Source organism: Triticum urartu, chromosome 4, assembly GCF_003073215.2.
Source record: "Triticum urartu cultivar G1812 chromosome 4, Tu2.1, whole genome shotgun sequence".
Taxonomy (NCBI): Eukaryota; Viridiplantae; Streptophyta; class Magnoliopsida; order Poales; family Poaceae; genus Triticum; species Triticum urartu.
This window is the reverse complement of record NC_053025.1, coordinates 5,470,553-5,495,124: the sequence shown is the minus strand read 5'-3', so window position 1 is coordinate 5,495,124 and position 24,572 is coordinate 5,470,553. Positions and strand designations below refer to the sequence as shown.

Sequence of the window (24,572 nt, the reverse complement as noted above, 5' to 3'; positions counted from 1 at the left end):
CAGAACAAAATGCAAGAAGATTGGCACAAGAGAATTCAAGTTTCAAGAAGATTGGCTGGTCAGATAGAATTTATGCCTCAAATGGTTGTAGCTCATAAGGTGACCCCTCGTACATCTAATTGGATAATCATTCCAGCCAACGCAACACTTGTTTGAGAACCATACACAGAAAGCAAATTATTTGCAAACAAGTGAAAACAATCCAAGATCAGCCAAGGACAGTAACTTGAATGTGTCATATGACACATTTGTAGGTTCATGATGTAGCAGATTGTTCGAGGCCATCAGAGCACAGAAAATCTAAGCGGCACGGAGAACTGCACTTGTTATCGCCAACCTTCAATGCAAAGATTCGCCACTATATCAGGCCCCTTTGCTCTGCAAACTGGCTATCTATTTCCAAAATTTCCAGACTAACAAGTATTAATAACTACATATTTTTAGAGTGGTTAAACATGTAGCAGATTGTTCGAGGCCGTCATAGCATAGAAAATCTGAGCGGCACGGAGAACTGCATTCTGTATCGCCAACCTTCAATGCAAAGATTCGCCACCAAATCAGGCCCCTCTGCTCTGCAAATTGGCTATCTATCTCCAAAATATTCTGACAAACATTGAAATGACTACTATTTATTTTAGATTGGTTAGAGATGTAGCAGATTGTTCGAGGCCGTCACAGCATAGAAAATTTGAGCGGCACGGAGAACTGCATTCTGTATCGCCAACCTTCAATGCAAAGATTCACCACTTATCAGGCCCCTTTGCTCTGCAAATTGGCTATCTATTTCCAAAATATTCCAACCAACATTGAAATGACTACTAATTTTTTTAGATTGGTTTGTTATGTAGCTCCATGCTAAACTTGGATTTGACTACAAATGTTTTGGATTTGTTTATGATGTAGCAGATTGTTCGAGGCCATCACAGCAGAGCAAGTCTGAGTGGCACGGAGAACTGCATTCGCTATTGCCAACCTTCAATGCAAAGATTCGCCACTTAATCAGGCCCCTTTGCTCTGCAAATTGGCTAATCCATTTCCTAAATTTCCAAACTAAAGTTTCACCGACTAGAAATTTGTAGGTTCGTTAATGATGTAGCAGATTGTTCGAGGCCGTCACAGCAGAGCAAGTCTGAGCGGCACGGAGAACTGCGTTCGTTATCGCCAACCTTCAATGCAAAGATTCACCACTATACAGGTCCCTTTGCTCTGCAAATTGGCTACAAGTTTTACTTCGGACCTAAGTTGGAATGACTCCAATCATCAGAGCTACGGTGAGACTTGGCTCATCTAACCGAATCATCATTCTAACTAATCCACTCACACAAGAATAACACAGATGCAAACAAATTATACCAATAAGAAACCAAAGAACGATGCGACACACAACACAAGAGTGAATTTTCCCGCCGTTGAAAATCAGCTGCTGAAGCGTGCGAGGCAGGAGACAAAGTATAGGCGGGTGGTATCTAATCTCCCCGCCATTGAAAATCAACTGCTGAATTGGGCTACGCAGATGACAAAGTATAGGCGGGTGCCTCACTCGTCCACACATCCCATCGACCATAAAACGACCGTGCATGATCTGGAAGTGAAAATAATCGGTGAAAACGTAAGGTGGAGCGGTGTTACTCACTTGCGGCAGATCATCTTCTCCTGGTTGTACTTGCGGGCGAGGGCCTGGAGCGAGGGCTCGATGATGCCCCCGCGCAGGCGGAGCACGAGGTGCAGCGTCGACTCCTTCTGGATGTTGTAGTCGGCCAGCGTGCGCCCGTCCTCCAGCTGCTTCCCGGCGAAGATCAGCCGCTGCTGGTCCGGCGGGATCCCTGCGCACCCACAACCACACACGCAACACAACCGGTCAGAATCAGAAAAGCTCGACGGCCGGCCATGGCCAAAGAAGAGATCTTTGCGAAGAAAAAGCAGATAACCCACCCTCCTTGTCCTGGATCTTGGCCTTGACATTGTCGATGGTGTCGCTGCTCTCGACCTCGAGCGTGATGGTCTTGCCCGTCAGGGTCTTGACGAAGATCTGCATCTCGGCTGGTGGCGGCGCAAATGGAGCGGCCGGCTGCGCCCGCTTATATAGTGCTGGCTGGCTGGCTTCACTCTCCTCTCCTCTCTAGGGTTTCGTGTGGGCTGCTGGGCCTGTTTTCCTACGGGCCGGGACGGATGTGCATGACTGGATAACCTAGTACCCGGCCCACTCCATTATGAAAAAGAAAAGCTTTTTTTTTTGCTCGAAGAATTGTTTTTTTAAAGAGTTCAGCGCATCGATCATGCCTTCGTGCGTTTGCTCGTCTGCGCTGATGGTTTCACGCATGCAGGGGAAGGGGTGACCACCGGCACGGTGACATCTCCGCCGCCGGGCACGACGTGGTGGCCGGATCATTCTTCGAGTCGAGCGTACCTGGTGAGGCCATGGCACTTGGGATGGACGGCGGCGGCGACTACAATGGTGCGATCGGGCTCGATCCCGGTGCACGCCGCCGCCGCCGCCGCCGAGCGAGATGCAAAGAGGACGAGAGGTGTTCATTGGCATTGGTCCACGCCATTGGGGATCTGCGCGTACGTACGTACGTGGGTTTCTTGCGTGGGTATATATAGGCAGCAAGGCTAGGCCAGGGAAAGGAGAGAGGTATAGGCGTGGTTTGCGTCGTGGCCGTTCCCGTTCCCGGTTTTATTGTTACGATCGGCTGGTGGGCATGCATACACGTATGGATGTTTACGTGCATGCGTAGCCAATCTAGTCGCATAGGCGACCCGCATTTCTTTTTCTCTTGTAACATAGCGCATATGCAATCGCTCATATATATACGCGCATACACTCATTCTCTGTGAACGCACACATGCACACTCTATCCCTATGAGCACCTCCGAGAGATTGAGCCGCCATATCATCTTGAAATTTTACCCAGTCATCCTAGGCGCTTCTCTCATTTTCTTTACTTGACTTTTTTATAATCTCATCATCATGCAATGCCTACATGTTTTGTCTAATTTGCTCGGTACAAAATCTTTCAAAACTACGACCTTTATCTCCCGTCCTATGATCTGTGGACACCAAAATAATCAAGACCACCCCATTTTCACTAATTCGATGTACACTACTCCCTCTGTTCATTTTTGTAAGACGTTTTAGACAGCTAACATTAAACTATTTTTGGTGTTGCCTCCAGTGACTAAACAGTCTTACAAAAGTGAACGGAGGGAGTATAACACATGTACTTATCTTGAACCCGTGACATACACGTTGCTAATGGATAATGACCCCCGTCAAAACATGTGATATGCTCTCTAATAATTAACTAGCATGGCGAAATCTTCCGCTCCGGCTCCTTTACCATCCATTTGTGGGATGCTCGGATTCTGCTTCATTACAAAGATTCGGTTTTAGGTCTAAGGTGTTTGATGATGACTCTAACATACCTATTTGGAAGTTTTTTTTAAAAAAAAGCATCACTATTTCGATGATATCTGATCCCAGAAAAATGATGTTGCTTTTACTTGGATCAAGCTATTTTTGAGGGACTTTAATCAAGCTATTAGTGGATTTGTAACATACATCTGACATGAATGCCTTATGGAACAATAAATTTAGACATGAACAGGGCGTTTGGTCTAGTGGTACGATTCTCGCTTCGGGTGCGAGAGGTCCCGAGTTCGATTCTCGGAACGCCCCCTTTTTTTCTCTTTTTCGTGACCTTTTTGCCCTCATGGGCCTTTGCCCTTCCTCCTCGAGCCCAACCACTTCCTACGGCATCGTTTTTTTTTTAGCAACTACCAAGGTTTGTTTTGTTTTTTTAGGGGAGACAGGCTCTTGGGCCAACTGCCCTACTCGCCCTATAATGAATGCCTCAAAAAAAAATTACTCGCCCTATAAAACCGCTAAAAAAACTAAAAAGGTTCTCTCCTGAAAGAAAGACACAAATAAGCGGATCACCGGACTTCCATAGAGAAAACATTCGGCATAGCGTCTGACTATGTTTTAGGTCATTGTCGATTGTTTTTGCTCATGTAGATAATGCAAGAATAACTTAGGTCGAAGCGCGTTGTTCGTTCTAGGTGTGTGCCGCTGCCGAGCGGGGGCGAGTCCACTTGGCTTTAGCACGTGAAAAAGATCCAACATATAGGTCCAAAGGAGACATGGAAAAATGGGTCTAGCTTTGAAGATATTGTCACGAGAAAACACAAGGATGGGTCTACATGAATGCCCTCATGGAACAATAAATTTAGACATGAGGCATTGGTAAGAACATGATTAATTCACAAGGCGTACGTCGCGTGCCAGTTATGATTGTGTTGTGTTAAATATCTCCTTATTGATACAATTTTAAACAAAATTGGGGTGACTCGTGTGAATATATTTCTCATCATGATTCAATCAAAAATAAGTTTACCTCGGTGCCTCTGACCAAATGCTGCAGAGGAAAACTTCACATTCGTTGTTCTTATACACTAGCAGGTGTACCAACACCTGGTTCTGTAAATCATGTCCCTCTTACATGCACATTGTATGCCATATCTTGGTTTTTATATATCAGCAAGGCCGCTAAAAAGACCCCTCGTTTAGTACCACAAAAGTCCAAAAAATGTTCTCGGTGGGTTCTCCACACGGAGAATGATTTTTTTTCCGCCTACACAATGCAATAAATCAAAATGGCACAAAAGTTTTTTTTCAATGGTACAACACTATCATGTTTGTTATCAAAGGCAAATTAAGAGGAAGTTTATAATATACCATGCAAGTAGGTTTCCTATACAATTATTAGTCATAAAAAATACACCGGCCTAGTTTCCTTGTAAACAGTGGCGAATCTACTAGGGGGGCTTTAACAGGCTTAAGCCCCCCCTCCAGCTTTGCAAAATTAGTTTTTACTACTAGTTTAAAGGCCCAATCCAGCTATTTGTGAGCCCAACACAACATATATTCGCATGAAATAGGCATCCAGCCCACCCTCCATTTTCTCTGTAGATTCGCCACTGCTTGTAAATATATAGGTTACCAAAGGCTTGATAGACAATAATAAAGTGATGCAAAATAAAGAGAAGGAAGAACCAGTTAACCCGCCTATAACAAATTTCTCTAAGAGCCATTGAGATGGTCCTATGATGCATTGTGTAATGGCTTTACAACAAATGTTGCATCTTGTTTGAATTTTTCTGGGTCTTATATCCTTGAATGATGTGATAAAAACTTATGCGTACCATGACCTTTTAGTATACACTCAAATGATGAAAAAAAATCTTCTATTTCTACATGCATGTGATTACAATTAACAACCATAGGAAATTATACATGCTTAAAAGAGACTGACCACAACCAGACAAACGAAAAAATAATGGGGCAATATTTTTTTCCTTACCTTCATAGCTCAGCAGCCAAATTCATATTCCATTGTTTCCATGCACCAAACACAACCTACAGAACTAAACACATTAATGCTACAATGATTTGTACCATAGAACTAAAGTTTCTTCATGATGCTGGTACAGTTGAAGTTGTCAAGCTTAGTGACAAAACCAAAACATCAAAATGTACCATCCCTTCAGCTGGTGACCTCTTGGACTTAAGTAAACATGATTCCAAAACAAAATGTGAGATGTTGTATCTGGGCCTCACTCAAACACACTTATATTCGTTCTCTTACAAAAAAAATTATACATGTTCAACAGCCTGCAATAGAAACTGGTGTTAACAAACAGCCAACTTTATAAAATGATCTGCAACATAAAGACAATAACCTTCTAGTAGGTGTGGTCTTTTACAAAAACCAGAATAAAGTTATTCGTTCACATATCTAGTTAGATCCCAAGTAAATTAATAAACCTCTGAGCTAAAAAAGCACGTAAAAACAGGATTGAGCACCATGTCCCAAGTGTTGCATGTTGGAAAGGATGGTCGTTAAGAATTTAAGCTCGACACGTCATGAATCAAAGCTTGCATAAATGGTCAAATCCTGTAAAAAGGCAATCAACATTCAGAGGCATGCTAGCTAACATATCGGCGAGGGAGCATTTTGAAGCAGGGGAATATCATGACAACTTGATTAACATGATTCTCAACTTGTCGACAAATCTACCTTTTTCAAGCTTGACCTCCTATATGAAGTACCTTATACAACAAAACAATGTAGCCTATATGAAATAACAATTAGGACAATAAAAAGAATTAGCACTGAACTTGACTGACAAAAAAACTAACTGATATGTGAGATTTCAAAATCCACTCCATTCGCTAAAAATGAAAGAGCAAAACATGGACTATATCGACAAATCTTGTAATAGCTATGTTATATGGTAACTTAGAACTACTTAAATTAGCACAATCAATCTAGATAAAATAATAAAATCACCAAGTTGCTACTTCTATCTTTTGGTTGCCTATAGATCACACTGAAATGACAGAGTTAAGCAACAATTGCTTGCCCAAGTAGTATAGAAATGCTAAGTCTACTTGGCCATGTGTTATCTCTATCTCTATCTATATCCCGACTACTTTAAAAGAATCTAAGGTTCCATATTTCACTCAATTTTCTTCCCACCACCCCTTTTATCCAACCTTGCACCCTCCACCAATTTTTTATGTTTTTTTCAACCCCTTATAATTTTCATTGAGCCAATATTTGGTTACCCAATAAACGAGATCAATCTCCAATATAGCAATAAATTCATGGTCCGTAATTAAATTGTTTCTTATGGTACACGTGGGCCTGTCAGACATCTTTGGTGACCCAATAAATAGCAAGAAATTCATGGCCCAGAAGAAAAATAATATAAATCAATATCCTATATCTGGTAATCCAATAAAGTAGATTAATCATGGGCACATACCTATTATATCAGTTCGAAAAATAGCTAGAAAATATTAACCTTATAACCAAAACAAAACATAATCTTATTTTGTCTATTTGCTTTGCATCGTGTGTGCGTGTGTGTGTGTGTTGCTAGTGTTGGGGAACGTAGCAGAAATTCAAAATTTTCCTACGTGTCACCAAGATCTATATATGGAGAGACTAGCAACGAGGGGAAGGAGAGTGCATCTACATACCCTTGTAGATCGCTAAGCGGAAGCGTTCAAGAGAACGGGGTTGATGGAGTCGTACTCGTCGTGATCCAAATCACCGATGATCCTAGTGCCGAACGGACGGCACCTCCGCGTTCACCACACGTACAGCCCGGTGACGTCTCCCATGCCTTGATCCAGCAAGGAGAGAGGGAGAGGTTGAGGAAGACTCCATCCAGCAGCAGCACAACGGCGTGGTGGTGATGGAGGAGCGTGGCAATCCTGCAGGGCTTCGCCAAGCACCGCGAGATATGAGGAGAAAGAGAGGGAGGGCTGCACCAACAGGCAGAGATCAGATCGCGTGTCATGGGCAGCCCCTAGGCCTCACTATATATAGGGGAGAGGAGGAGGGTGCGCCCCCTCTAGGGTTCCCACCCCTAGGCGGCAGCCCTAGATGGCGGCCAAGAGGGAGGAGAGGGAGGCGCAGGGAGCATGGGCCTAGGGCCCATCTGCCCTTAGGGTTTGCCCCCTTCTCCTTCTAGGCGCATGGGCCTGGGGGGGCGCACCAGCCCACCTAGGGGCTGGCCTTCTCACACTTGGCCCATGCATGCCCTGGGGCATGGCCCCACTTGGTGGACCCCCGGGACCCTCCCGGTGGTCCCGGTACATTACCGATAAACCCGAAACCTTTCCGGTGACCAAAACAGGACTTCCCATATATAAATCTTTACCTCCGGACCATTCCGGAACTCCTCGTGACGTCCGGGATCTCATCCGGGACTCCGAACAACATTCAGTAACCACATACATTCCCTATAACCCTAGCGTCATCGAACCTTAAGTGTGTAGACCCTACGGGTTCGGGAACATGCAGACATGACCGAACTCTCCGGTCAATAACCAACAGCGGGATTTGGATACCCATGTTGGCTCCCACATGTTCCACGGATGATCTCATCGGATGAACCACGATGTCAAGGACTTAATCAATCCCGTATACAATTCCCTTTGTCTAGCGGTACGATACTTGCCCGAGATTCGATCGTCGGTATCCCGATACCTTGTTCAATCTCGTTACCGGCAAGTCTCTTTACTCGTTCCGTAACACATCATCCCGTGATCAACTCCTTGATCACATTGTGCACATTATGATGATGTCCTACCGAGTGGGCCCAGAGATACCTCTCCGTTTACACGGAGTGACAAATCCCAGTCTCGATTCGTGCCAACCCAACAGACACTTTCGGAGATACCTGTAGTGTACCTTTATAGCCAACCAGTTACGTTGTGACGTTTGGTACACCCAAAACACTCCTACGGTATCCGGGAGTTGCACAATCTCATGGTCTAAGGAAATGATACTTGACATTAGAAAAGCTTTAGCATACGAACTACACGATCTAGTGCTATGCTTAGGATTAGGTCTTGTCCATCACATCATTCTCCTAATGATGTGATCCCGTTATCAATGACATCCAATGTCCATGGTCAGGAAACCGTAACCATCTATTGATCAACGAGCTAGTCAACTAGAGGCTTACTAGGGACATGGTGTTGTCTATGTATCCACACATGTATCTGAGTTTCCTATCAATACAATTATAGCATGGATAATAAACGATTATCATGAACAAGGAAATATAATAATAACTAATTTATTATTGCCTCTAGGGCATATTTCCAACAGTCTCCCACTTGCACTAGAGTCAATAATCTAGTTCACATCGCCATGTGATTAACACTCACAGGTCACATCGCCATGTAACCAACATCCAAAGAGTTTACTAGAGTCAATAATCTAGTTCACATCACTATGTGATTAACACTCAATGAGTTCTGGGTTTGATCATGTTGCTTGTGAGAGAGGTTTTAGTCAACGGGTCTGAACCTTTTAGATCCGTGTGTGCTTTACAAATCTTTATGTCATCTCCTAGATGCAGCTACCACGCTCTATTTGGAGCCATTTCAAATAACTGTTCTACTTGGAGTTATTCTAAATCGTTGCTCCATTATATGTATCTGGTATCTCTACTCAGAGCTATCCGGATAGGTGTTAAGCTTGCATCGTCGTAACTCTTTACGTCGAACTCTTTATCACCTCCATAACCGAGAAAATTCCTTAGTCCACTAGTTACTAAGGATAACTTTGACCGCTGTACTGTGATCCATTCTTGGATCACTCTTGTACCCCTTGACTGACTCATGGCAAGGCACACTTCAGGTGCGGTACACAGCATAGCATACTGTAGAGCCTATGTCTTAAGCATAGGGGACGACCTTCGTCCTTTCTCTCTATTCTGCCGTGGTCGAGCTTTAAGTCTTAACTTCATACCTTACAACTCAGGCAAGAACTCCTTCTTTGACTGATCCATCTTGAACACCTTCAAGATCATGTCAAGGTATGTGCTCATTTGAAAGTACCATTAAGCGTTTTGATCTATCCTCATAGATCTTGATGCTCAATGTTCAAGTAGCTTAATTCAGGCCTTCCATTGAAAAACACTTTCAAATAACCCTATATGCTTTCCAGAAATCCTACGTGATTTCTGATCCATAATATGTCAACAACATATATTCATCAGAAATTATATAGTGCTCCCACTCACTTCTTTGGAAATACAAGTTTCTCGTAAACTTTGTATACACCCAAAATCTTTGATCATCTCATCAAAGCATACATTCCAACTCCGAGATGCTTACTCCAGTCCTTAGAAGGATTGCTGGAGCTTTGCATACTTATTAGCATATTTCAGGATTGACAAAACCTTCCGGTTGTATCACATACAACCTTTCCTCAAAAATCGTCGAGGAAACAATGTTTTGATATCCTATCTGCAAGATTTCATAAATGATGCAGTAATTGCTAATATAATTCCAACAGACTCTTAGCATCGCTACGAGTGAGAAAGTCTCACCGTAGTCAACTCCTTGAACTTGTCGGGAAACTTCTTAACGACAAGTCGAGCTTTCTTAATGGTGACACTTACCATCATTGTCTGTCTTCCTTTTAAAATCCATCTGTACTCAACAGCCTTACGACCATCAAGTAGTTCTTCCAAAGTCTACACTTTGTTTTCATATATGGATCCTCTCTCGGATTATATGGCCTCGAGCCATTTATCGGAATCCGGGCCCACCATCGCTTCTCCATGGCTCGTAGGTTCATTGTTGTCTAGCAACATGACTTCCAAGACAGGATTACGTACCACTCAGAAGTAGTATGCATCCTTGTCATCCTACGAGGTTTGGGAGTGACTTGATCCGAAGTCTCATGATCAATATCATAAGCTTCCACTTCAATTGGTGTAGTTGCCACAGGAACAACTCTTTGTGCCCTGCTATACACTAGTTGAAGAGACGGTTCAATAACCTCATCAAGTCTCCACCACCCTTCCACTCAATTCTTTCGAGAGAAACTTTTCCTCGAGAAAGGACCCGATTCTAGAAACAATCCCTTATTGCTTTCGGATCTGAGATAGGAGGTATACCCAACTGTTTTGGGTGTCCTATGAAGATGCATTTATCCGCTTTGGGTTCGAGCTTATCAGCCTGAAACTTTTTCGCATAAGCGTCGCAGCCCCAAACTTTTAAGAAATGACAGCTTAGGTTTCTCTAAACCATAGTTCATATGGTGTCATCTCATCGGAATTACATGGTGCCCTATTTAAAGTGAATGTGGTTGTCTCTAATGCCTAACCCATAAACTATCGTGGCAATTCGATAAGAGACATCATGGTATGCATCATATCCAATAGGGTGCAGTTATGATGTTCGGACACACCATCACACTATGGTGTTCCAGGCTGTATTAGTTGTGAAACAATTTCCACAATGTCTTAATTCTATGCCAAACTCGTAATTCAGATATTCATCTCTATGATCATATCATAGATATTTTATCCTCTTGTCACGACGATCTTTCAACTTCACCCTGAAATTACTTGAACCTTTCAATAATTCAGACTCGTGATTCATCAAGTAAATATACTCAACATCTACTCAAATCATCTGTGAAGAACATAACGATATCCACTATACGCCTCAACACTCATGGGACTGCACACATCAAAATGTGTTACTTCCAATGAGTTGCTATCTTGTTCCGTCTTACTAAAACGAGGCTTTCAGTCATCTTGCCCATGTGGTATGATTTGCATGTCTCAAGTGATTCAAGATCAAGTGAGTCCAAACGGTCCATTTGCATGGAGTTTCTTCATGCATATACACCAATAGACATGGTTCGCATGTCTCAAACTTTTCAAAAACGAGTGAGTCCAAAGATCCATCAACATGGAGCCTCTTCATGTGTTTTATACCGATATGACTTACGTGGCAGTGCCACAAGTAGGTGGTACTATCATTACTATCTTTTGGCATGAACATGTGTATCACTACGATCGAGATTCAATAAACCATTCATTTTAGGTGTAAGACCATTGAAGGTAATATTCAAATAAACAGAGTAACCATTATTCTCCTTAAATGAATAACCGTATTGCGATAGACATAATCCAATCACGTCTATGCTCAACGCAAACACCAATCTTGATGGTAGAGGGAGCGTGCGATGCTTGATCATTGGAAACACTTCCAACACATATCGTCAGCTCCCCTTTAGCTAGTCTCCGTTTATTCCGTGGCTTTTATTTCGAGTTACTAACACTTAGCAACCGAACCGGTATCTAATACCCTGGTGCTACTAGGAGTACTAGTAAAGTACACATTAACACAATGTATATCCAATATACTTCTATCGACCTTGCCAGCCTTCTCATCTACCAAGTATCTAGGGTAATTCTGCTCCAGTGGCTGTTCCCCTTATTACAGAAGCACTTAGTCTCGGGTTTGGGTTCAACCTTGGGTTTCTTCACTAGAGCAGCAGCTGATTTGCCGTTTCATGAAGCATCCCTTCGTGCCCTTGCCCTTCTTGAAACTAGTGGTTTCACCAACCATCAACAATTGATGCTCCTTCTTGATTTCTACTTTTGTGGTGTCAAACATCGCGAATATCTCAAGGATCATCATATATGTCCCTGATATATTATAGTTCATCACGAAGCTCTAGCAGCTTGGTGGTAATGACTTCGGAGAAACATCACTATCTTATCTGGAAGATCAACTCCCACTTGATTCAAATGATTGTTGTACTCAGACAATCTGAGCACAAGCTCAACAATTGAGCTTTTCTCCCTTAGTATGTAGGCTAAGAAAATCGTCGGAGGTCTTATACCTCTTGACGTGGGCACGAGCCTGAAATCCCAATTTCAGCCCTCAAAACATCTCATATGTTTTGCGACGTTTCAAAACGTCTTCGGTGCCTCAACTCTAAACCGTTTAACTGAACTATCACGTAGTTATCAAAATGTGTATGTCAGATGTTCGCAACATCCATAGACAACGTTCGAGGTTCAGCACACTGAGCGGTGCATTAAGGACATAAGCCTTCTGTGAAGCAATGAGGACAAACCTCAGTTTACGGACCTAGTCCGCATAATTACTACTATCACCTTTCAACTAAATTTTCTCTAGGAACATATCTAAACAGTAGAACTGAAGCGCGAGCTACGACATAATTTGCAAAGACCTTTTGACTATGTTCAGGATAATTAAGTTCATCTTATGAACTCCCACTCAGATAGACATCCCTCTAGTCATCTAAGTGATTACATGATCCGAGTCAACTAGGCTGTGTCCGATCATCACGTGAGACGGATTAGTCAACATCGGTGAACATCTTCATGCTGATCGTATCTACCATACGACTCATGCTCGACCTTTCGGTCTTCTGTGTTCCGAGGCCATGTCTGTACACATGCTAGGCTCGTTAAGTTAACCCTAAGTGTTTTGCATGTGTAAAACTGTCTTACACCCGTTATATGTGAACGTAAGGATCTATCACACCCGATCATCATGTGGTGCTTCGAAACGACGAACTTTAGCAACGGTGCACAGTTAGGGGAGAACACATTCTTGAAATTGTAATGAGGGATCATCTTATTTACTATCGTCGTTCTAAGCAAATAAGATGTATAAACATGATAAACATCACATGCAATCAAATAATAGTGACATGATATGGCCAATATCATATAGCTCCTTTGATCTCCATCTTGGGGCTCCATGATCATCTTGTCACCGGCATGACACCATGATCTCCATCATCGTGTCTTCTTGAAGTTGTCACGTCATCTATTACTTCTACTACTACAGCTAACGGTTAGCAACAAAGTAAAGTAATTACATGACGTTTATGTTGACACGCAGGTCATAAATAAATAAAGACAACTCCTATGGCTCCTGCCGGTTGTCATACTCATCGACATGCAAGTCGTGATACCTATTACAAGAACATGATCATCTCATACATCACATATATCATTCATCACATCCTTTTGGCCATATCACATCACATAGCATACCCTGCAAAAACAAGTTAGACGTCCTCTAATTGTTGTTTGCATGTTTTACGTGGCTGCTATGGGTTCCTAGCAAGAACGTTTCTTACCTACGCAAAGACCACAACGTGATATGCCAATTGCTATTTACCCTTCATAAGGACCCTTTTCATCGAATCCGATCCGACTAAAGTGAGAGAGACAGACACCCGCTAGCCACCTTATGCAACTAGTGCATGTCTGTCGGTGGAACCAGTCTCACGTAATAGTACGTGTAAGGTCGGTCCGGGCCGCTTCATCCCACGATGCCGCCGAATCAAGATAAGACTAGTAACGGCAAGCATATTGAACAAAATCAACGCCCACAACTACTTTGTGTTCTACTCGTGCATAGAAACTACGCATAGACCTAGCTCATGATGCCACTATTGGGAAACGTAGCAGAAATTCAAAATTTTCCTACGTGTCACCAAGATCTATCTATGGAGAGACTAGCAACGAGGGGAAGGAGAGTGCATCTACATACCCTTGTAGATCGCTAAGCGGAAGCGTTCAAGAGAACGGGGTTGATGGAGTCGTACACGTCGTGATCCAAATCACCGATGATCCTAGTGCCGAACGGACGGCACCTCCGCGTTCAACACACGTACAGCCCGGTGACGTCTCCCATGCCTTGATCCAACAAGGAGAGAGGGAGAGGTTGAGGAAGACTCCATCCAGCAGCAGCACAACGGCGTGGTGGTGATGGAGGAGCGTGGCAATCCTGCAGGGCTTCGCCAAGCACCACGAGATATGAGGAGAAAGAGAGGGAGGGCTGCACCAACAGGCAGAGATCAGATCGCGTGTCATGGGCAGCCCCTAGGCCTCACTATATATAGGGGAGAGGGAGGAGGGTGCGCCCCCTCTAGGGTTCCCACCCCTAGGGGGGGCGGCAGCCCTAGATTGGTTTTGGGTGGCGGCCAAGAGGGGGAGGAGAGGGAGGCGCAGGGAGCATGGGCCTTAGGGCTCATCTGCCCTTAGGGTTTGCCCCCTTCTCCCCTTCTAGGCGCATGGGCCATGGTGGGAGGCGCCCTAGCTCACCTAGGGGCTGGTGCCTTCTCACACTTGGCCCATGTATGCCTCTGGGGCCCATGGCCCCACCCCGGTGGACCCCCGGACCCCTCCGGTGGTCCCAGTACATTACCGATAAACCCCGAAACCTTTCCGGTGACCAAAACAGGACTTCCCATATATAAATCTTTACCTCCGGACCATTCCGGAACTCCTCGTGACGTCCGGGATCTCATTCGGGACTCCGAACAACATTCGGTAACCACATACAAACTTCCTTTATAACCCTAGCGTCATCGAACCTTAAGTGTGTAGACCCTACGGGTTCGGGAGACATGCAGACATGACCGAGACGTTCTCCAGCCAATAACCAACAGCGGGATCTGGATACCCATGTTGGCTCCCACATGTTCCATGATGATCTCATCGGATGAACCACGATGTCAAGGACTTAATCAATCCCGTATACAATTCCCTTTGTCTAGCGGTACGATACTTGCCCGAGATTCGATCGTCGGTATCCCGATACCTTGTTCAATCTCGTTACCGGCAAGTCTCTTTACTCGTTCCGTAACACATCATCCCGCGATCAACTCCTTGATCACATTGTGCACATTATGATGATGTCCTACCGAGTGGGCCCAGAGATACCTCTCCGTTTACACGGAGTGACAAATCCCAGTCTCGATTCGTGCCAACCCAACAGACACTTTCGGAGATACCTGTAGTGTACCTTTATAGCCAACCAGTTACGTTGTGACGTTTGGTACACCCAAAACACTCCTACGGTATCCGGGAGTTGCACAATCTCATGGTCTAAGGAAATGATACTTGACATTAGAAAAGCTTTAGCATACGAACTACACGATCTAGTGCTATGCTTAGGATTAGGTCTTGTCCATCACATCATTCTCCTAATGATGTGATCCCGTTATCAATGACATCCAATGTCCATGGTCAGGAAACCGTAACCATCTATTGATCAACGAGCTAGTCAACTAGAGGCTTACTAGGGACATGGTGTTGTCTATGTATCCACACATGTATCTGAGTTTCCTATCAATACAATTATAGCATGGATAATAAACGATTATCATGAACAAGGAAATATAATAATAACTAATTTATTATTGCCTCTAGGGCATATTTCCAATAGCTAGTCGATCAATCAATCCATCTGTCGCCTAGCCCCGCTGCAACCAGATTCAATTCATCTCAAGGCAAGCCAAGTTTGCTATATGTGCGTTTGCCATCGGCCAGGCGGAATATTTTGTTCCAAGTGCACAAAGACATCAAACGGATCAAGATTGACACACCTGTGAGAATGTCTTTAATGGAGGAAAAGCATGTAAGTAAGTCCGAATTTTTGGCCTTCCACGCGCGTCCTTGTACTCCCATCTACTCCGTCACACACTTCCTCGCCGCAACGGCCTACGATGAAGATGACCCGTCAAATTCTAATAAAGGATGCACCCTCTTCACATAGTTCACGCCTTCCATAGATCCAAATCTTGAAAGCTGGCATGATGGCGTGGAGGGCGACGATGGTTGCGGGATGAAGTGGGTGAGCTGGAGCTAGCCAGCCTATCCTATGGCCCTCTTGTTCCTGCAGATGTTAAGCTACTAGTACCGAATCCAAAACAAAATATGAAATCTAGCTAAGCCACTTTAAGCGCATCGTCGCGGGTTGGCGGGTTTGGTCTTCGATTCACCATTGATGGCTCCGATGAGAGATGAATTGAAGCCGAGTAGACCTCGATGAGGGCTTCGTTGAGGGGTTGCTGACTTTGCTTTGCGTTGCGGAAGCCGTCTTGGAGCAAATGGATGGAGGGCAGAAGCGAATCAAGGCTCAAAGGCGAGAACACGAGAGGGTGAGGTGTCGGCCCTCACCGCCATGGCCAAGTCCAGTGAAGAAAGAAGAGGTTGGCTGAGTGGCTACGGTGTAGCGTGCAATCAGGAGGGTGGTGAAGGGCGAGGGTGGTGGCGGTGTGTGAGCAGGAGTTATACCTAGCCATTGATCGCGAATCTTACATTTGATTTGGTATAGAGAAATTGGAAACGAGAGGAGAGGAAGTTTCCTCTTGTTTCATGTGCACAAGCTAGGGAGAGGTGGGAGGAAACGATGAAGGCGACTAAACAACGTACCACCTAAATATCACGACCGCAAACTCCCCTTTAATAGTAGAGGTTTTGGTTTCTCAATATAGTATTATATAAAGAAGGGCATATAGGACAGTTTATCATGTGTAAGGAAACTCGAATCCCTCACCAATGTGCTCTAGGCTCACGCCATGTGCATGCTGTGCGGCTACCTCTCATGCATGAAAATCTAACATCTTCATATTTTTCAAGGTGTTGAGTGTTTCTCTGAAGGTTGGGTTTGGGTTTTCTAGATTGTGACGTGATGTGTTTATTTTATCATGTAATGTGAAGAACTAGAAATGAAAGTAGGCAAAGCAGGTTAAACAAAAACTAAAATAGGATGGAAAGGCTAATTGTTGTCACGACAATGAAAAGTGCAACATAATAAAAAGTTACCAACAATCTTCTTCTTTCCACCCAGAGGAAACGAATGCCGGCCTTGAACCCATCGAGAAAAACCCTTCTCGCGTTGAATTGGGGCGAAAGGCTGGCCATGATCTTATGGACCTCCGACCGACACAAACCAACGCATGTGCTGTTGTGGACACTGAGATAGCTTATCCCGACGTCTTTCTAAGAGATGAGAATGCAAATCAAAAACATCCCATGGAAAAGCCTCACGACCTGATGGTCGGCGGAACAATAATGACAACTGTCGACATTCCACCGCGTGTTTACTTAGATGATCATGTATAATCAGTACAAAAAATGAAAATAGGATCGCATTTTTCACGCATTTATTGGCAAGTTTCCATTTCCCCCCATTACCCTAAGATAAGAAAATGCAGAGTTTTTCTTGGTGATCACTGACAACGATAGGCATAAGAGAACTAGCATCGTTAAGAAAGGACGAATCAGGGTGTTTGGTCTAGTGGTATGATTCTCGCTTCGGGTGCGAGAGGTCCCGAGTTCGATTCTCGGAACACCCCCCCATTTTTCCCCCTTCCTTCTGGGCCTCTTCCTTTTTGCTCCTGGGCCTATCCCCCTCCCCAGCCCGGCCCACGAGGCCCAGCAATACCTCGAGCTCGACCACATTAAGGCCAGCCATGGCGGGAAATGGGGAAAGTGGAGCGCGCCAAGATTTTGCCGGCTAGGGTTTCCCCTCCTCCTTCCTCTTCTCTACCGCCGTTCGTCTCACCGGCCAGCACAGCAGCAGCGCGAGGATCCATGGCGGGGGAGGCCAAGGAGCCGGAGGCGGCCGCCCAGGGCGAGGGGTCCAAGCCCAAGACCAAGGCCAAGAAGCCTAAGGCTGCGGCCGCGGCCGCCGAGGAGCGGGAGGGGGCCAAGGCCAACAAGGCCAAGAAGCCTAAGCCCGCGGCTGCGGCCGCCGAGGAGGGGGAGGGGTCCAAGGCCAAGAAGCCTGCGGCTGCGGCCGCGGCCGCGCCGGTGCCGGCGATGGCGGAGGCGGAGGTGGAGGAGCTGCCCAAGGCCATCGTGCGGCGGCTGGTCAAGGACAAGCTGGCCCGGGCCGCGTCCGGCGGCGAGGGGGCAGAGGGAGGGGCCGAGGTGATTGTGAACAAGGACGCCATGGCCGCCTTCGCCGAGAGCGCCCGCATCTTCATCCACTACCTCTCCGCCACGTGCGTTTGATTCCCCCAACCTCCATTTCTTCCTTCCCCTGATTCTTGCTCTGGTTGATTCCTGCGAGTGGCCATGATTGATTTGGTTTGTTGGGTGGATCCGGGTGACGAATTTGTTGCCTATGTGAAATGTTTGGGTGGTTTGGGGGGAGAAATCAGCGGTAAATTACTTGGCATTGACATATTCGATTTACTGGGTCGATTCGAGTGACGAATTTGATGCTTGTCTGAAATGTTTGGGGGTATTGGGGGAAGACAGCGGTAGTAGTTAATTTCTTGGCATCAGGTTAGTACTGGTTCAGAATCTGCATTGCTGACATAGTTCTTCAGCTATTTGCTCTGCTGTGGGGCTGAGGGGAGAGCCGGCGAGAGCGAACCGATGGAATGCACAAGGAATCCATAGCTTCAGCATAATTTTGGGCCTCTCCCTGTGCTGGTGATGCTTCTGGGATGATGATAGTAAACATGTGTGGTCTTTTCTGCAGGGCTAATGATGTGTGCAAGGACGGAAAGAGGCAGACGATCAACGCCGAGGACGTCTTCAAGGCGCTCGATGAGATCGAGTTCCCCGAGTTTGTAGAGCCCCTGAGGACTGCTCTGGAAGGTCAGTGTTGTTTTCTACTTCCCCTGTTCCAATTATAAGATGCTTTGATAGACTAAAATAGCCTAACAAAACGTCTTATAATTTGGGACGGAGGTAGTATTTGTATCCTCCATTATGTTACAGTCTGCTGTTCTTGCTCAGTTGTGCCCATCAAGAATATGTTCTTTGAGTTTAGGACTTTAGATGCTGTATGGATATAATATAACTCTACGCAATAATGTAAATGAAGTGTGCAGTGGCTCATTTCTTTAGATCTTCAACTTAGAGAATACAAGAGCATAAATACAAGCTGTTCAAGGCATTGGAACTTCTTTGACTGATTACCATCCTTACCAATGAGGAGTTGTATGAATCTGGGATCCGAGAGCATAAGTACAAGTTGATAATAGCTACGTATTGGATTTAGACGCAATTGTGTTCAGAAGAACATTTGGGTTTATTGGATTAAATACTTTCCGCATCTGGGTACAATTAATTTAGAAACAAACTCGTTCCACCATCCTCTGCCTTTAGTAAGATTTCTGTACCGTCCATCTTATGCAAGTGTTCTGTTGCAGTCTGATGTTCTTGTTCTTCAGCTGTGCCCATCAAGTGTATGTGCTTGGAGTTTATATGCTGCATGTCTAACTCTATGCAGTAATGTAAATGAAGTGTGCAGTGGCTAGGTGATTTAGATTGTTGGCTTAGAGAATCTGGGAGTGTAAACAGAAGTTGTTAACGACAATGGAATTTCTTTGACTGATTAATATCCTTATGCGTTATGAATTAGGAACTGCATGAATCTGGGATTCGAGAGCAGAACTTGGAGTTGATAATAGCTATTGTATTTAGATGCAATGGTGTTCAAACGAACATTTGTGTTTATTGGATTGCACTCAATCCTTTCTGCTTCCTCTTAGAATTAATTTGGAAACAAACTAGTAAGATTTTTCTACCGTCCATCTTATACAAGCTCTCACGGCCGCCCTTTTTGCCCTGTTTCTGTTTCAGAGTTCAGAAGCAGAAACGCAGCCCGGAAACCAGCATCAGGCAAGAAGCAATCTGAAAATAAGAGGAAACTGGATAAAGAGGCAGTGCCCGAAGAGCAAAATGGTGCAGCCGATGAAGCCAATGCGGGGGAGGATTAGTTTTTCTGACCTTATGATAGGCTGAATCTGAATCACATTAGTGGGTGTATACTTCTTAGCAGTATGCCCCTTGTGCTCTCTTTCGTGATGTCTCTAGATGCAGAACTGCTGTGTACTTGGTATCATGATGTATGCAGTGACTCATGTTTTCGTTCCAAACATCGTCAGCTATGCTAGCTCAAATTAGAAACCTCTTCTTGGTGCTATTTAAATTACCACCTTTGGTGAAATATACTGTTTTTGGGTTAATGGCAGCACATGAATAAGTTGATTGGAAGCTGCTGGTTTTCTATGCACAATCTCTAGTGGAATTGCTCACTGCACATCTTGTTCTGATCTGTCAATGTGTACTGTCACAAAGAAAGAAAAAATGTTTATAATTTGCGCTGTAAATGCTTGAAACCAAAGATATGATCTATGATGCAGCACACAAATCAACATCATAACTGAAATTTGGGGTCTACTCATGATCAGTCTGAAACTTGACTCGATAGCCTGAATTTGCAATATAACCTGCAGCTTTCAGTGAGTTTCTGAGATTGACACAGCAATCTCTCTAATAATATGCAATATAAGCTGTTGTTTCTCTTTGCACAATCTCCAGTGCAACTGCTCATTGCACATCTTGTTCTTCTGATACAAAAATTAAGTACATGCTTAACCTGTCAATGTGTACTGTCGTAAAAAAAGGAAATATGTATTTGATTTGACATTAAAGTGTTTGAAATCAAAGATATAGACGATGGTGCAGCACACAAATCAGCATCATAGCTTGAACTAAGGTATATTTATGATCAGCCTGACATTCGGCCCAAATAGACCGAATATGTACAATGAAACACAGGCTTCAGAGAGCTTCTTAACTGAAGCTTCTTGGATTCACACAGGAAAGTTGCTCGGAACATTAACTGGAAACAGGATCAAAGTTGAACATGAACTGAAAACATTCTCAGAGTTCAGACTTGGCAGACTTAGTCTGCTGCTGTTGAAAGCTGCCTGTATAACGATATATATATCACCACTCAAGTCCATAGCTCAAATCAAACCACGAGCTACAAGTAAATGTGGAATTTCCAAAGAAATAGTGCTTATAATTAACCCATTCAAATATAAATAGCTGTAACACCATCTACTTCTAATATAAAGTCTCTGCTCCCACCACTTTCTCGAAAAAAAGAAACAGAACTTGTACAGTCATGGTATCAAAATTATCTGACCAGCCAAAAAACAGTATAACTATAACTCGCAAGGCATTGAAATGTCCTCTAATTCAGTCCGAACGCCATTTTGCAACAACTCTTTCTGCTGCAGACATTCTGGCTCTTTCTTTGACAGGCGCTGCAGCCACCACTTCAGCGCTGTCTACAGGAGTTGGCTTCGGCCTGGAAGCGGGCGCCGACATGGCCCGAGAAACACAGTAAGCTGCAAAGGTGATTGCGCGCCGTATTTGCCGCAGCACAACCAGCAGCGGATAGACGGCAGCCCCCAGAAGCACGTTGAAATTCGCGATGAGGAAGACCTGCAATGCAAAGTTGAGCAAGTGTTAGCACTACTATATAATGTTTTACAAAAAGGACTAGGCATAGTAACACAGGACATTCCCCGCTTACCACCGCGATAATGCCAAGGATCGTCAGAACGGTCTGCTTCGCCGCGTCCCAGAAGCCTCCGCTGCTAAACCACCTGAACCAACCACCTCTGCCTCCGCCTCCTCCTCCTCCAGACCTTCCCCTGCCACCACCACCGGCAGCAGGACCAGGGCCACCACGCCGGTCTCTTCGCCGCCTTGTATCAGTTTCCACGCCCCATGTCCCAAACCCCGTCTTGTTCTGGTCTACGGCACTCTCCAGCCCTCTCCTAGCTTCCTCCTGCAAGGAAAGGACACAGCTTGTCGATATTTTTGTTGCTCTGGCTGTTTAACCATTGAAGATTGCGAGTAACACTGGATTCTCGCAGGAATAAACACCAAACATATACTTATCGAGAACGCAGTCCAGCAATGCCTATCACAAATCAAAGAGGGCAGTTTAATACTCCTACTACTTAACAGTGCACAGTTGAGAAAATTCAGGCTGTCTGCAACCATCAAATCTCAACCAACAAGGTACTTGCAGGAATCCTGATTCTGTTTGGCCATGTTCTTACAAGATTAAAAAACATCACTCATCAATCCATCATTCTGAATGTGTTCCAGCAATCCAATATCAGCCTCGACTGCTAACCCAATGCAGGATTAAGATTATTAACTACGTAGACAGGAACAATGTCGATGCTAGCATTTAGCAGGTTATGTCTCCGCGCAGCCACCGAATACAGCCATCAGTCCAAAATCTGAACCCAGAAAAAAAAAATCTAAAACCCGGCCAGATCTTGCTCACGGAAGATGATTGATTCGGTAAAGAGACGGATGCTGCGCGCACCTGCTTCCGGCGGCCGGCGCCGGCGCCGGAGAAGAGGCAGTAGGCGCGGCCGGAGCCGAGACCCCGCCCGATGGCGAGGCATCCAGGGAGAGGGCGGGACGGGACAGCGGCGGAGAGGGCGGCGTCGGGGCGGGGGGCGCGGAGGCGGAGCAGAGGAGGCGCGAGAGACATGGCTAATCTAAGCTCCGGGCTATGGCTTTCTTGGCTGGCCACTGAGCCTGCTCTCCAGTCTCTAGCACATGGGTCCCACACAAGATTAGGGCTTGTTATTTTTCACTATTTTTTGAGGGCAAAAACAAACTCTGTTCATGTAAAAAGAACTCTGTTAGTTGTACAGCCGGGTGTCTCAAACCCGTCTCAAACGCCCGGGCGGACGGACGGATCGATCACTGACAAATGACGAAAATGCTACCCAACCGGACGCTCCAAACCAGCCTCAAACGTCCGGCTGGCCGGCACCCCTCATATCCAGCCCAAATCTAAGGCAGTATGAGGCAGTCCGGGCACGCCCGGGCGCATACGCCACGTCCGTCCGACCACCCGACCCCACAAAATCTCTTTCCGGAGCAAGCTCTAGGCTCACTTCATTCCACTTTACTCTGCTCTGCTCGCCTTTTTCTAATCCGTCCAATCCCAGCGCCGGCGGCCACTCTGACGGCTGCTCCAGAGACGAGGACGAGTTGGCGGTCTGTATCGCGCTGGAGCGCTCGCGGGTCGAGAAATGCGGTAGCTCCGATTCTGGTGCGATGCCGCCCGTCGCCGCAGCGCCAATGCCAGCGCCGGCCCTTCCCGCCCCGTGCGTGTATCTGCGAGGGCAGCTCAATCGGCGTCGCCCGTCTGACAGCCTCCTCAATCTTCGGCCCCTGCTTCGCGCGGATAGCGGTGGGTTCTAGTTCCCGCTCCGCCGGCACCACGTGCGGACTCCGGAATCACAGTCACGCGCCACCCGCCGTGGGAGGAAGAGGGCAAGGAAGATTGGGCCGTGTCCGATGCGGTTGTGCAGTCCGCCGCCACGTGATGCCGGTGCCCGAGGAGGATGAGCGTTTCCTCCAGTGCGTGTACCATCGGTCACTTACCACGACGGAGACGGACGCCTAACGACTCCGGAGGAACAATGCCAAGCAGCTCTGGCTCGGCATTGAGCAGTCCGAGCGAGAGGCGACAGGGGTAGCGGCGGAGGCGGCAGGGGTGGCCAACCTCATGCACAGACATGACCGCATCATCGGGCGCTTGCAGGGCTACGTTGTCATCTCCGATTCCTCCGACGATGACGGGTCCAACTCCGCTCCGACATCGACCCACCTTCTGTCGCGGACGCCTACAATAGCGGGACAACAAGAAGGGCAAAGGGCGGATGAGGAAGTGATGAAGCTGCCCCTTCTCATATCTAGCTCGTAGTATCTACCTCTTAGTATCTAGTTAGCATTTGCCGGGTAGTTTTGAACTGTGTAAACTATGACCGATCTTTTGGTGATGTTTATATGTGAATTTACGCCCGCTTGCTATTGGTAGATGTTTATATGTGAACTATGACTGATCTTGTCGATTTTGCCCGTATGGTGATCTACATTCTATGTTGCATGATTTCGTATGGATGTAGGGTGCCGATGAGATACGCTGCTATGGACGCGTGGATTTAAAGACTGTCTAGTCACTTTTCACGAACACGTCCGGACGTGTCCGCGGACATATGAGGGGCTGCATTTGACATGTCCTACTGTAATTTTTTTTGGCAAATGTCCGACTGTAGATGTGCTCTTATATAACGAGACCAGATTAAATGGGCTCACATCTATAAACCAAAGGAGCAAGTATTATGGACTCGTGGAGGACAAACATACAGGGATACTCATGAAATGGATTTGGCGGATTCCTTTTTTTTCTTTCACGATGAAAAGTAGGGTATTTATTTCAGATTCACAGGATTACAATCGGTAGCAACTAGTTCAACAATACAAGGGGGAGGTTGGTTAAGCCAACACACAGTGCTGTCCCTGCTACTTCCAAAACTCGCTAAACAATCTGCAACCCTGTTTTGTTTTGTTCACGAGAGGCGGATTCTTCTTGATGATGGGGGTCTCTAGCTTCAGCTGATCAAGGCGAAATAACGTAGAGGCCAACCCCTCTTTACCTGCCACCAAAAAAGGGCTCCCAATTCTGATGCACCATCCAGTTAGAATGAAAGGAGTGGCTACTTTGATAAATAAAATGGCTATGTGCATCGCGTGATGCAGAGGCCGGGGGTAACCCT

General features: G+C 45.5%; 3 protein-coding genes and 8 non-coding genes across 11 annotated transcripts; 3 read left to right on the top strand and 8 right to left on the bottom strand.

The window, feature by feature from the left end:
- Window positions 1-49: 49 nt before the first annotated feature.
- On the bottom strand, window positions 50-142 carry LOC125555145. The gene has a single exon (XR_007304573.1). It is a non-coding gene; the product is annotated as a small nucleolar RNA Z266 (small nucleolar RNA).
- A 118-nt stretch (window positions 143-260) lies between these two features.
- Window positions 261-379, bottom strand: LOC125555109. Its single transcript, XR_007304550.1, has one exon. It is a non-coding gene; the product is annotated as a small nucleolar RNA snoR86 (small nucleolar RNA).
- Window positions 380-454: 75 nt separating this feature from the next.
- Window positions 455-573, bottom strand: LOC125555115. Its single transcript, XR_007304556.1, has one exon. It is a non-coding gene; the product is annotated as a small nucleolar RNA snoR86 (small nucleolar RNA).
- Window positions 574-648: 75 nt separating this feature from the next.
- On the bottom strand, window positions 649-766 carry LOC125555113. Its single transcript, XR_007304554.1, has one exon. It is a non-coding gene; the product is annotated as a small nucleolar RNA snoR86 (small nucleolar RNA).
- Window positions 767-896: 130 nt separating this feature from the next.
- On the bottom strand, window positions 897-1,015 carry LOC125555111. Its single transcript, XR_007304552.1, has one exon. It is a non-coding gene; the product is annotated as a small nucleolar RNA snoR86 (small nucleolar RNA).
- A 74-nt stretch (window positions 1,016-1,089) lies between these two features.
- LOC125555117 lies at window positions 1,090-1,207 on the bottom strand. Its single transcript, XR_007304558.1, has one exon. It is a non-coding gene; the product is annotated as a small nucleolar RNA snoR86 (small nucleolar RNA).
- Window positions 1,208-1,629: 422 nt separating this feature from the next.
- On the bottom strand, window positions 1,630-2,093 carry LOC125550168 (ubiquitin). Its single transcript, XM_048713094.1, has 2 exons — window positions 1,933-2,093; window positions 1,630-1,823 (listed from the first exon to the last, which is right to left on the bottom strand). Exons 1-2 carry the CDS (start codon window positions 2,033-2,035, stop codon window positions 1,630-1,632), a joined length of 297 nt encoding a protein of 98 aa, XP_048569051.1. The 5' UTR covers window positions 2,036-2,093.
- A 1,514-nt stretch (window positions 2,094-3,607) lies between these two features.
- Window positions 3,608-3,679, top strand: TRNAP-CGG. The gene has a single exon. It is a non-coding gene; the product is annotated as a tRNA-Pro (tRNA).
- Window positions 3,680-17,447: 13,768 nt separating this feature from the next.
- TRNAP-CGG lies at window positions 17,448-17,519 on the top strand. The gene has a single exon. It is a non-coding gene; the product is annotated as a tRNA-Pro (tRNA).
- Window positions 17,520-17,690: 171 nt separating this feature from the next.
- LOC125553355 (DNA polymerase epsilon subunit 3-like) lies at window positions 17,691-20,150 on the top strand. Its single transcript, XM_048717149.1, has 3 exons — window positions 17,691-18,170; window positions 18,656-18,774; window positions 19,765-20,150. Exons 1-3 carry the CDS (start codon window positions 17,758-17,760, stop codon window positions 19,899-19,901), a joined length of 669 nt encoding a protein of 222 aa, XP_048573106.1. The 5' UTR covers window positions 17,691-17,757; the 3' UTR covers window positions 19,902-20,150.
- A 736-nt stretch (window positions 20,151-20,886) lies between these two features.
- On the bottom strand, window positions 20,887-22,550 carry LOC125553354 (class E basic helix-loop-helix protein 22). The gene is made up of 3 exons (XM_048717148.1): window positions 22,322-22,550; window positions 21,512-21,769; window positions 20,887-21,420 (listed from the first exon to the last, which is right to left on the bottom strand). Exons 1-3 carry the CDS (start codon window positions 22,490-22,492, stop codon window positions 21,172-21,174), a joined length of 678 nt encoding a protein of 225 aa, XP_048573105.1. The 5' UTR covers window positions 22,493-22,550; the 3' UTR covers window positions 20,887-21,171.
- Between the last annotated feature and the right edge of the window lie 2,022 nt (window positions 22,551-24,572).